The 12,941-nt window shown below is 41.1% G+C and overlaps 1 protein-coding gene across 1 annotated transcript; it reads left to right on the top strand.

The window, feature by feature from the left end:
* Window positions 1–2,106: 2,106 nt before the first annotated feature.
* On the top strand, window positions 2,107–11,127 carry LOC139472875 (esterase OVCA2-like). Its single transcript, XM_071255343.1, has 8 exons — window positions 2,107–2,157; window positions 3,771–3,793; window positions 4,926–4,996; window positions 6,843–6,911; window positions 7,652–7,770; window positions 8,240–8,321; window positions 8,994–9,131; window positions 10,692–11,127. Exons 1-8 carry the CDS (start codon window positions 2,128–2,130, stop codon window positions 10,829–10,831), a joined length of 672 nt encoding a protein of 223 aa, XP_071111444.1. The 5' UTR covers window positions 2,107–2,127; the 3' UTR covers window positions 10,832–11,127.
* The last annotated feature ends 1,814 nt before the right edge of the window (window positions 11,128–12,941 follow it).

Below are 12,941 nucleotides of genomic sequence, written 5' to 3'. Positions count from 1 at the left end.
ATCTTTTCTACTCTGTAAGTCCAATTTTCATAGTTCCTTAAACGTCCACCATTTCTAAAAACGATTATCTTTGATTTGTTCATATTGAGAGACAGTCCCCATTTTTTTACAAAATTCACTTATACAGTTGATCTGTTGTTGTAATCTTCCAGTGGTATCCGCAGTGTTGGCAACATCATCGGCGTATAATAAAGAACAAATATTTGGTGCTTCTTCTGAGATAAATATTCCACGACAGTCAGATTGATTTAGTTCGTTGACCAATTCATTTATAAACAGGCAAAAGAGTGTCGGGCTGATCATGCATCCTTGTCGCGTTCCAATAAAACAGTTAAAATATTCAGTCAAACCATTATCAGTTCTCACACAAGCTTGTAGATTCGAATACATATCTGGTAGAATGTTTAGAACGTTTCCATGGATACCATATTTCATAAGCCGATGCCAAAGCAAGTTATGGTGAACACAGTCAAACGCTTTACTGAAGTCAATGAAGAGACAATAAAATCTTCCACCGGTAGTAAGTGTTTAAGAGGCTGTCAACTGATGCATACCTTGTTCGCATTAGATTGTGTAAAAGGCTAAGTGTTATGATAGTGCATGCATAGTTGGGAATCATCTACATCTACACACATATCCAAATCTGCTTGCCGTAAAAGGCGACTATGCTTGTCGTAAGAGGCGACAAACGGGATCGGGTGGTCAGGCTCGCTGACTTGGTTGAAGCATGTCATCGATTCCCAATTGTGTGGATCGATGCTCATGATATCAATCACTGGATTGTCTGGTCCAGACTCGATTATTTACAGACCGCCGTCATATAACTGGAATATTGCTGAGTGGGGCGTTAAACAACAAACCAACCAACCAACATCGACACGCCATCAACCAAGTCACCGAGCTTGACCACCCGATCTATTAAGTCGCCTCTAACGACCAGTATTGGTTGCTAAGGACCAATTCAAACCCGGAATCCACACATGTTCCCAATTAAGTCGCCTTTTATGAAAAGCAATGTTTATAGGTATGTTTATAGAAATCAATCGGCATGTTCAACGCCAATCTCATTAAAATCAGATATTTTAATCCAATATAAACCCTCATCGAGAGGTTTTTGTTTGTTATTTAACGCCACACTCTGCAACATTCCAGCTGCGGTCTGTAAATAGTCGAGTCTGGACCAGACAATCCAGTGATTGACATCATGAGAGCATCGGTCCACTCAATTAGCATATGTGACATGCATCAACCAATTCAACGAGCCTGACCATCCGATCCCGTTAGTCGCCTCTTACGACAAGCATAGTCGTCATTTATGACAAACAAGGGTTGCTGAAGACCTGTTCTACCCCAAATCTTCGCGGGTCTATATAGATACTAACGTCAGTTTAACGTGACGTTAAACCATATTTCACCTCACCATAGTGACTGAGTGCGTTGGTTTTTACGCCGTTTTTAACAGTATTCCAGTTATATCACGGCGTGGCAGCTTAATGTGGGAGGAAAGCCCGAAGTGATGCAGGTCTCAGACGTTTACCACTTCGGTGAAACCCACGAGCACTCACCTCACCATAGGTGTCAAGACTATATGATTGTTAAAAACATCAGTCATCAAACTTAAAAAGCTACTAGAACCATCCCGTTTTATTCTCCGTTTTAATTTGAGAATTGGGGCGTTTTAACCTAAATGCGTCTTACCCTTTTTGCTTGGTATCGAGTTCGGTGTAGATATATTATAAGTCATGCATTCCCCTCGATAATCCAGTCTATAATATCATCTTTCTACTAGGATATTTATCCACGATTGATATCATGAGAACAATACACCAAACAAACGAGGGTGCATATTTCCTATAAATTCGGGGCGGTCGGGTAGCCTAGTGGTTAAAGCGTTCGCTCGTCACGCCGAAGACCCGGGTTCGATTCCCGACATGGGTACAACATGTGAAGCCCATTTCTGGTGTCCCCCGCCGTGATATTGCTGGAATATTGCTAAAAGCGGCGTAAAACCATACTCACTCACTCTTATAAATTCACATTTTCACCAGTTACATTTGGTGCCGTTTTATTGCGGTGCCGTGTCGTTTACCCTCCAAATCGTGTGGACAACACGTCGTCGCGTGTACAATGGCCTCGTCAAAATCAGACGTCTTGCGGGTAAGCAGTAGATTGTGATCATGTGACGGTAACAGCCACGCTTACTATTCCTGTGCCACGAAATCAAAGTGCCTCTACGACTACACGTGTCCGTGGTTACATAAACACGACTCGTCCGTTGTCGGGACTCGAGTTCGCGCGATCCTAGTCAAAACAGACAAACGACAAAACGGTCCGGGTGATTTGGTCAAAACGGCCATTTCGCAAGCAATAACCGCGAGCTGTTTGTCAAAACGGCCAGTATAAAAAAATCAGATTGAGTGAGTGAGTGTTGTTTTAAGGCACTTTTAGTTTTAGCAACATTCCAGGAATATCGGTGGGTAATCAGAAATGGGCTTCAAACATTGTACCCATCTTGGGAATCGAACCGGGGTCTTGGGCATGACAAGCAAACGCTTTAACCACTCGGCTACGACATGACCCATAGATCAAATTGAAAATATGACATGTTTGTACTCAATATATATTCCTAATAATTTTTGTCTGTAGTGATACAAATTCACTGACATAAGTAGATAATATTATTTTTTGGAGTTTTGTGTTTACTTCATTGATAACAGTAAACAAGTTAAAATAACGATTTATGATTATATAGACTTTCAGTTAATAATAATACAGTCGTGCCCCGTTTATACGGACTTCAGATATCCGGAAACCTCTGTTCCCGGACGATTTTCATTCAAAACGAAATAATGACTATATAAATTTACCCGTATATACGGAAATTCAGTTTCCGGAACCGGACTGTCATTTTCATACGCAAAACATTGAAATGCACACAAAATTGTCTCACTTATCCGGACAATACACTTCCGCTGGTGGATTTATTGTTTAAAATTCAAACCTCAAAATGTGGTAAAGTTCAAACCTCCATGACACACTTCCAGTAAGAAGCTGGTTTCAGTTATACGGAAATTCGTTTATATGGACGAATTGTGAAGTGACGCAAGTGTCCGTATAAACGAGGCACGACTGTACCTGTATAATTTTGGGATTTCCCCCACATTAAGCCATCACACTGTAATATAAATGAAATATTATATAATGTGGAGTTACGCTTTACTTACTCACCATTTATACACCACGTCATAATTGAAGCATCACCTTGGTGTGTAGAGGGTGTCAAACATGAACTTGTGCCAACTTTTATTTCTTATTATCTGTGTGACCCCTTGATAATGGTGCTTAAATGAAATTAAGTCGTCTCAATGGTCGCAAGAACTTGTATCTGATTTGAATGAGATTGAAGTAAACTAAGCATGTGATTAATCCTGTTTTGTTTATTTAAAGCACTAATTGTTTATTGTTAAGCAAGTTTATCTCTGCAACCCTGTAATATGCAGCTACTAGTTGACTTGTCTCTCATCAAAACACGGGCTGTGTACTAGGGGGTAGATGACCACGGAGTATGCTGATCACTGTGTTGGATTAACAAGACTGATGATTTTCGGACAATATATTGATTGACATCACGAGTATCGATCCATGCTTAAGGATTAACGAATGTCAGATTAACGAGACTTGACTGTATATATATATATATATATATATATATATATATATATATATATATATATATATATAAAAGAATGTTATTTTACTATATATTTCAGATACTGTGTCTGCATGGATATAGGTGAGTAGATTATTAAGGAAGGAATTGCAGTAGTGGTGATGGTGGTCTTAGGTGAGCAAACACATAAAGCAAAAGGAAAAGTCATGAGTTATCCATCGTAAACATCTTTTCCACAGAAACCATTGGAGCATGTGTAGTTAGTTTTGCAATATCATATGTTTTGACCTTCTTTGACCACGCTCTTAAATTATCTCAAAATGCATATTTGTCCTTGTAAAGTCTTCTATTTTATAATTGCCAGGGTGGGACAGCTGCCTCTTGGCATGCATGTTTCTCCTTATGAGGACATCCTAATTTGTTCAATTATTTAGATTTTAGAGTTAGTTTTTCATATTTATGCAGGAAATATTTGATGCTCAATGCTGAACATTGTTCAAGGGCTTCGTTTGGGTTTTTTTAAGTCTTAAACTGTTGACTTCTTATCCAGGTGAGCTAAAATGACACAATTTGTATTTCTTTTTGTCATCATGTCTCTCTCCTTGGCGTTGCCATCCTATTCCAGGCCATAACATGAAAACCGTTTAATATTTTTCAAAGAAACTTGGCATATGCATTGCTTATAAGCATAACTGGTATCTTTTGCTATTTAAATTTTTTTGAAAATTATATTTTTTTATGTTTTTATTGGGACAATTTTCAACCCTGTCTCAAACAAGGGTAGGGTTTGTTTCCGGGCCAAAACTGAAAACCTTTCAAAACTTTTCAACTGAACTTGGCCTATGCATTGATCATCAGCTAAAAACTGGTGCTTTTCAAAATTAGATTTTTTATGTTTCCATGGAAACAATTTTCTTGGGCATAACTTGAAAACCTTTCATCATTTTACAACAAAACTTGGATCATCAGCTTGACAGGTGGCTTTTGCTATTTTTAAAGTTTTCTTAAACTTATTTCGTCACATGGGAACAATTTTGAGTTTGTCTCAAACAACTTTTGGCCATAACTCTCAAACTAATATTTTATTTTTGCATGAATTTATACATGTGCAATGACCACATGGTCTACTATTGTCTTTTACAAATTTTAGATTATTAGTTTTTTTAATGTCTAGTGTATCCTAAGAAACAAGAGGGGAGACTTTTGTTTTTATGAGGAAAAACAAATTCTTGTTGCATCCATATCTTCATTCCAGGCAGAATGGACAGACTTTCAGAGAACGTACTGGAGCATTCAGGAAAATTACCAAGAAACATGCAGAATTGGGTGAGACTTGAGTCATAGCAATGATGATGATGATGATGATGTTGTTGTTGTGTTGTTGTTGTTGTTGTTGTTGTTGTTGATGATGATGATGATAATGGTGGTAAGGATGGAGTTTTAATGAGCTCTTCCAGAGGACCCAATTTCTCACTCAGATTTTGGCAGATCTTTTTTGCACAAAAACTGGTTTTATCAAGGACACAATATTTATGACTTTTACATTGTTTTTAAGTTTGATTTATAATAAATAATATACTGTATAAATAAATTGTAAATGATTCTATGTCATTTAATTTTTTAATTTTTTGTGTTTGTTTCCATAAATCAATAATAAATTAGGCCACACCCACCGATGGACTGCTATTACCTGATTGGCTGACAGTGAGTGGGAGGGGCTTGTGTTTACATTATTGTGATGTAACATGTCATTGTTTTCATATTGTTGTCTACAGTTTTGTGTGAGTTTCTGTGAAGTTAACGATGACATATTAATTCAAAAGAATTTATTTAAATATGTTTTGCATTTATGGAGTTATAAATGGATGTGCCAGTGTGCATACTTTGTATAAATACTTTACACAATGCAGACTTACACATTGTGCAGACCGTCTTGTATGTTTATGCTTTTATAAACACAAATTCTTAAGGAAAATAAATAAATAAATAAATTACTTGATTACACCCTGGGGACACGGGTGGCCCAGTCATCTAAGGCGCTGTGATCCGCTGTGCAGAGTTGCGTCCCTTGGGCACACCAGAAACCTATGATTGTGGTTCAAATCCCGGTTCACCCCGATTATGTTTCTAGGTTTGTCAGCACCATACCCGTGCTCGTGGGTTTCACCGAAGTGGTAAACGTCTGTGACCCGCATCACTCCGGGCTTTCCTCCCACATTAAGCTGACACGCCGTGATATAACTGGAATACTGTTAAAAGCGGCGTTAAACCTAACTCACTCACTCACTCACTTGACAAAACACCCTTCATCCTTTTTTTCATAATGTTTTTACTGAGCATATACCGGTAGCTTGGGTCAATTGAAATAAAAATGGGATAGAATAGGTCTTCAGCAACACATGCTTGCCGTAAAAGGTGACTATGCTTGTTTTGTCGTAAGAGGCAACTAACAGGATCGGTGACTTGGTTGATGCATGTCGTTGTATCCCAACTGCGTCGATCGATTGTCATGAAGTCAATCACTGGATTGCCTAGTCCAGACTCGATTATTTACAGACCGCCGTCATATAGCTGGAATATTGCTGAGTAGGGTGTTAAACAACAAACAAACAAACAAACAAACAAATGAAATAAATGTACAGCTTTGTGGTCTAGTTGATAGAGCATCTGCCTGGAGAGGAAAGTCTGGAGGTCGATCCTCAACCGCATCATACTAACAGACTTTATAGCTAAATGGATAGAATTATCATTAAACCGCCCGCATGTTATCAGGAATAAGCGGGCCACTGTAAAGTGATAATGCCCTCATATTGCTTGACGACGGGCCATTATCCCGCCTGTTGTTAGGACGTCATAGGATAGGGATAGGTGACGTCGGGCAGTTAATAGAAGACCTCGGGCTTCTGCAAATGATAATGTCCTGGGCCTTGTTCCTCAAAGCTATCTTAGCGCTAAGGTGATCGTAAGTCCCATACTTTAACATAGGCTTACGATCATCATAGCGCTAAGATCGCTTTGTAGACAGGGTCCTGAAAAATAGCGTTACCCTTACATTAACAGATGGTACTTGTTACCCTGTCTAGGCATTTAGAGGATAAAACAACGATTGGTCAGCTCAGTATACTATATCTGAGATGAATATCAGTGTTAAACTGAAGCATGTATTTTTCAGTGTTCATCACAGCTCCGAACATTGTTCCATCAGGGAAGGGCTCGGAGGATGAAGAATCCTCACATTCTGGTAGGTCAAATAACCTCTTTTTGTCCTCCCTTTCGCTTCATCTGTTTTGCTGCATCAAACACCCAGATTTTCTAACATCTTCCACCTTGAAACACATTTTTTGTGATTTTTGGTTTCTTGGGCCCACAGAACCCTTCTGGAAAGCAGCTGGAAAATAAATAAATTAAACATGAACATATATATTTTTGTTATGTCTCCTGCTAGTAATATAGACCCTCATAGAAAAAAAATAATTTTACATTTCAATTCTATGTGTACGATTTCATTGACCAGACAAACCAGTGATTGACATCATGAGCATCGATCTTCACAATTGTTATATTACGACATGCAGTCATCCAAATCACCCAGGCATTTGGTCGCCTCTTATGATTGCTGGGTACCTATATTTCTCTCCAGAAATCCCTGTTGAGCAATAGTGCTAACTTTCTTTTCTCCTTTAAACCATCTTCCCAAGGCAAGGGTTAACAGCCTACAAAAGTCCAGTTTCCAGCGTTGTTCGGCAAGGGTGGAAACTGGACTTTTGTAGGCTGTTTCGGCCATAAAGCGACTTATCCTTATGAATATGATAAGATGCCCAAGAAGCTCTCAAAAACACTTAGGCATTCAAAATTAATGTACTTATGAACGGTTGTTGTTGCCTCGAGAAGAAGGTGGAAGAGTGAGTGAGTGAGTCAGAGTGTAAGTAAAAGAGACAGTCAGTCAGTCAGTCAGTAAGCATCATGTCCGGTGTTTCTCAGATGAGCGGGGATGGTGGTTTTCACATGAAGATGACAGCTACAGTGCCCAAGATGTCAGTGAGTGCTGCAAGGGATGTGATGAATCTGTGGAGATGGTCAAAAGGTCCATTCTGGAACAGGTAAACTTATGGGAATGCACAACATCATGTAGAACAGATCACACCATTTAAAACAGATCACACCATTTAGAACAGATCACACCATTTAGAACACACCACATCATGTGCAACAGATCACACCATTTAGAACAGATCACACCATTTAGAACACACCACATCATGTGCAACAGATCACACCATTTAGAACACACCACATCATGTGCAACAGATCACACCATTTAGAACAGATCACACCATTTAGAACACACCACATCATGTAGAACAGATCACACTATTTAGAACACACCATATGTGGAACACACCAGATCATGTGGAACAGATCACACCATTTAGAACACATCACACCATTTAGAAAACACCACACCATTTAAAACACACCACATCATGTGGAACAGATCACACCATTCAGAACACACCACATCATTTTTGTGGTGTATACAACAGCACTGAAATGTGCCTTTTCTTGCAGGGTCCTTTTGACGGCATACTTGGATTCAGCCAGGGAGCCTGCATGTTGTCGTTAATTTGTTGTCTTCGAGAACGAGATCCAGGTAGGAACACTGGCAATACTTCATGGGTTTGTTTACATACAATACATACAGATCTATGTTGTCATGACAGCGCACCCTCTTGTGCGGATGCCTTGGCATCAGAAACGACGCATAACATGTCCACAACATAACAGTCATTATTTTTTCCATTTGGAACTTACCATTTATGTTTGTTTTTGACTACTTAGCTCACTTATACTGATGATTTGGAAGCCTCTACTCAGGTTGCCTGATTGGAGAGTTCACCTCATATGACCTGTAGGGCTTAGATCTTAACCGAGAGGTATCAACTCAGAGTAAAAGTTGTTTAACGCCGCACTCAGCATTATTCAAGCAGTCTGTACATATTCAAGTCTTGCCCTGAAAACCAAGTGATTGACATCATGAGCATGGATCTATGCAATGTGGGATGAAAGCCCAAAGTGATGCAGGTGTTAGACTTTGGCAAAACCCAGAAACATAATTCTAAATGGTGTGATCTGTTCTACACCGTGTGCCGAGTCTGAAAACCCGATCACGTTAATCGCCTCTTATGACAGACATGGGTTCTGAAGACCATATCTAACCAGGAGCTTCACTGGGCTCCTTTTAATAAGATTGGTAGATTACCTTGAAGAGAATTTGAACCAAGATTGTTCTGTGAACCTGTATGAACTTGCCTTTCTTCCACAGATCTTTTCAAGTTTAACTTTGCAATTTTTATTGCTGGATTCAAGAGCAGGTGTATCCCGCATGAAAGCTTCTATGAAACACTAGTTACTATACCAACACTTCATGTGTTTGGGGACACTGACAAGGTCATACCAAAAGGTAATTATTTTTGTACAGTAGAACACGGATATAACGAACACGGATAGAGCGAGCGATACAACGAACTGTTACAAAATCCTGATTTATCTCCTATATAATATGGGGGCATGGATGGCTCAGTTATCTAAGTCGCCGCGATTCGCTGTGCAGAGTTGCACGCCAGAAACCTATGATTGTGGGTTCGAATCCCGGTTCGCCCCGATTATGTATCTAGGTTTGTCAGCACCATACCCGTGCTTGTAGGTTTCACCGAAGTGGTAAATGTCTGAGACCTGCATCACTTCGGGCTTTCCTCCCACATTAAGCTGACACGCCGTGATAGACAGTAACTGGAATACTGTTAAAAAGCGCTATTAAACCAAACTCACTCACTCCTATATAATATCACATAAAATTTACAAACATAACAAACTCTCATCAGTGAACTAACGGATACAGCAAACGCCATGAACAAAACAGGCTCAACGTGGGTTTCTGAGAGGTAAAAAAAATCCCATAAGCCCCGGTTCGAAGCAAAGAGCTGCATGCTTTTTCCAAGTCAATGAGAGTCACGCTCAATCTGACAGCTGTTTTCTATCAATTTTGAATTTGTTTAAATTCTTTAACAATATCATATTAAAACATGTCGGTAAGATAAATTTGTTGTAGGATCACTTGGGGGACATGCGGATTTCCCTCGTTAGGTTTAATACCACTCCCTTCCAGCACGTGGTATAAAACCCATAAACTCCTCAATTGTAAAAAAGAAATTGTTTTTCCATAAGACTTTTTCCTTCCTCATCGTGATCATAACAATGTATTTCACTGACATCATGATCTACATAGACTAAAATTAAGGGAGTGAGAGAGTGGGGTTTAACGCCGCTTTTAACAGTATAACAGTTATATCGCGGCGTGTCAGCTTAATGTGGGAGGAAAGCCCCAAGTGATGCAGGTCTCGGACGTTCAGTGAAGCCCATAAGCACGGATATGGTGCTGACAAACATAGAAACAGAATCGGGGCGAACTACGATCATAGGTTTCTGGTGTGTGTGCCCAATGGCTCAACTCTGCACAGCAAATCGTGGCGCCCTAGAAGACTGGGCCACCCGTGCCCCCCATATAGACTAAAAGACACTAATACTTTGTTTTACATTGAATTATATACCGTATTCGAGGTAATAAGCGCCCACGGCGACATTTGCTAATATATTGGCTGGTGAACAACCCCAATCAGCTCCCCTTCCGATTGATCAATGTTCACACGACTTATTTATTCGTGTATAATACACACTAATGTTTTATATGCACCCTTAATTATGGGCAATTAAATTCCGGAAAAATATACATAAACACTTCAGGCTGTCAGCATAAACCACGAAATTTATCTTTCAACTGTTTTTTTCACCAAAATTATATTCTAATAACAGCCCCCTATTTCTAATTTTGAGAGCGCCCTGGGCGCTTATTACATCAAATACGGTAATACCTCTGAATATATTCCAAGGAAATATCAACTAATGCTTCTTGCCAATTTGACTGCCACAGGCACTTGGTTAGATAAATTCTATTATTTTTCAGAAATGAGTGAAGCCCTTCTCCCATGCTATAAAGAGCCAGTGATTCTGCAACATCCCGGAGGACACTTCATCCCAGCATCTTCGCAACAAAAACAAGTCTACCTCCAGTTTCTTGATAAAATGGCTGCCATAAAGTCCTAGTCAGCTAGGAAATGAACGCTGTGTATTTTCAGATTTGCTGTTTTAATCCAAGTATTCGATTCCTGGAAATTCAATTTGGAACTGAGTCAACTGACGCCGTTTATGTTTATTGACACTCAGGGTTGTGCCTTGACTTACAAAACTGGGGTCCGACTCCAAATACTGAATATCAAGAGTCTTTACCGGAAATATGAGTGCATATATGTTTACTATGCATCTAATCTTTGCATTGGTGTTCAGGGGATGCACATTTCTGTGTTGAAAACAACCCTGGCATTGTAAAGTACAAAAGTCTCTCTCTCTCTCTCTCTCTCTCTCCCTCCCCCACTCTCTCTCTCTCTCTCACTATCTCACACACTCTCTCTCACTCCCTCTCTCACACTCTCTCTCTCACACACTCTCTCACACACTCTCTCTCACTCAATCTCTCTCTCCCCTCTCATTCTCTCTCACTCCCTCTCACTCTCTCTCACTCTCACACACTCTCTCTCACACACTCTCTCTCATTTTCTCTCTCCCTCTCTCTCTCACTCACACTCCCTCTCACTCCCTCTCTCTCACACACTCTCACTCACTCACTCTCTCTCTCTCACTCTCTCTCTCATTCACACTCTCTCACTCACTCTCCCTCTCTCCCACTCACTCTCTCTCTTCGTCTCCCTCCCTCTCTTTCTCTCTCACACTCTCTCTCTCACTCTCTCTCTCCCCTCTCACTCTCTCTCACTCTCACACACTCTCTCTCACACACTCTCTCATTCTCTCTCTCCCTCTCTCTCTCACTCACACTCCCTCTCTCACTCCCTCTCTCTCTCACTCACACTCCCTCTCTCACTCCCTCTCTCTCTCACACACTCTCTCTCACTCGCTCTCTCATTCACTCTCTCACTCACTCTCCCTCTCTCCCACTCACTCTCTCTCACTCTCTCACTCAATCTCTCTCTCCCCTCTCATTCTCTCACACTCCCTCTCTCACTCCCTCTCTCTCACACACTCTCACTCACTCACTCTCTCTCTCACTCACCCACTCACTCTCTCTCATTCACTCTCTCACTCACTCTCCCTCTCTCCCACTCACTCTCTCTCTCTTCGTCTCCCTCCCTCTCTTTCTCTCTCCCACTCACTCTCTCTCACTCTCACACACTCTCTCTCACACACACTCTCTCTCATTCTCTCTCTCCCTCTCTCTCTCCCTCACACTCCCTCTCTCACTCCCTCTCTCACTCCCTCTCACACACTCTCTCTCACTCGCTCTCTCATTCACACTCTCTCACTGACTCTCCCTCTCTCACACACTCTCTCTCATTCTCTCTCTCCCTCTCTCTCACTCACTCCCTCTCTCACTCCCTCTCTCTCTCACACACTCTCTCTCACTCGCTCTCTCATTCACACTCTCTCACTGACTCTCCCTCTCTCACACACTCTCTCTCATTCTCTCTCTCACTCACACTCCCTCTCTCACTCCCTCTCTCTCTCACACACTCTCTCTCATTCTCACTCCCTCTCTCACTCACACACTCTCCCTCTCTCACACACTCTCTCACTGACTCTCTCATTCACACTCTCTCTCATTCTCTCACTCCCTCTCTCTCTCACTCACTCTCCCTCTCTCACTCCCTCTCTCTCTCACTCACTCTCCCTCTCTCATTCCCTCTCCCTCTCTCACACACTCTCTCACTGACTCTCTCATTCACACTCTCTCACTCACTCTCCCTCTCTCACTCACTCTCCCTCTCACACACTCTCTCTCTCTCTCTCACTCTTTCTCACTCTCTTTCTCTCTCCGGGGCGGTCGGGTAGCCTAGTGGTTAAAGCGAAGACCCGGGTTCGATTCCCGACATGGGTACAATGTGTGAAGCCCATTCTGGTGTCCCCCGCCGTGATATTGCTGGAATATTGCTAAAAGCGGTGTAAAACCATACTCACTCACTCTTTCTCTCTCCCTCCCTCTCTCTCATTCTATCTCACTCACTCTATCTCTCTCTCTCACTGTCTCTCTCACTTAAATAGCTGGTGTCATCATTAGGAAGTGGTAAGCCTCCATTCCTTGACTTAGATACCGATCCATGAAGATGTTGAGATGTGAAACCTGGGGTAGAATAGGTCTACCCAG

This window comes from Haliotis cracherodii, unplaced genomic scaffold (genome assembly GCF_022045235.1).
Source record: "Haliotis cracherodii isolate W230 unplaced genomic scaffold, xgHalCrac1.p SCAF_25, whole genome shotgun sequence".
NCBI classification, from domain to species: Eukaryota; Metazoa; Mollusca; class Gastropoda; order Lepetellida; family Haliotidae; genus Haliotis; species Haliotis cracherodii.
Note: the sequence above shows the minus strand (reverse complement) of the source record. Positions and strands in the feature narration are given on the sequence as shown.

Excerpts from the sequence above, each read along its gene's own strand:
- LOC139472875 (XM_071255343.1), top strand. The coding sequence starts at position 2,128 with ATGGCCTCGTCAAAATCAGACGTCTTGCGG. Across the intron at positions 2,158-3,770 it reads CAAAATCAGACGTCTTGCGG|ATACTGTGTCTGCATGGATA; the intron begins GTAAGCAGTAGA and ends TATATATTTCAG. Across the intron at positions 8,322-8,993 it reads TCTTCGAGAACGAGATCCAG|ATCTTTTCAAGTTTAACTTT; the intron begins GTAGGAACACTG and ends TTTCTTCCACAG.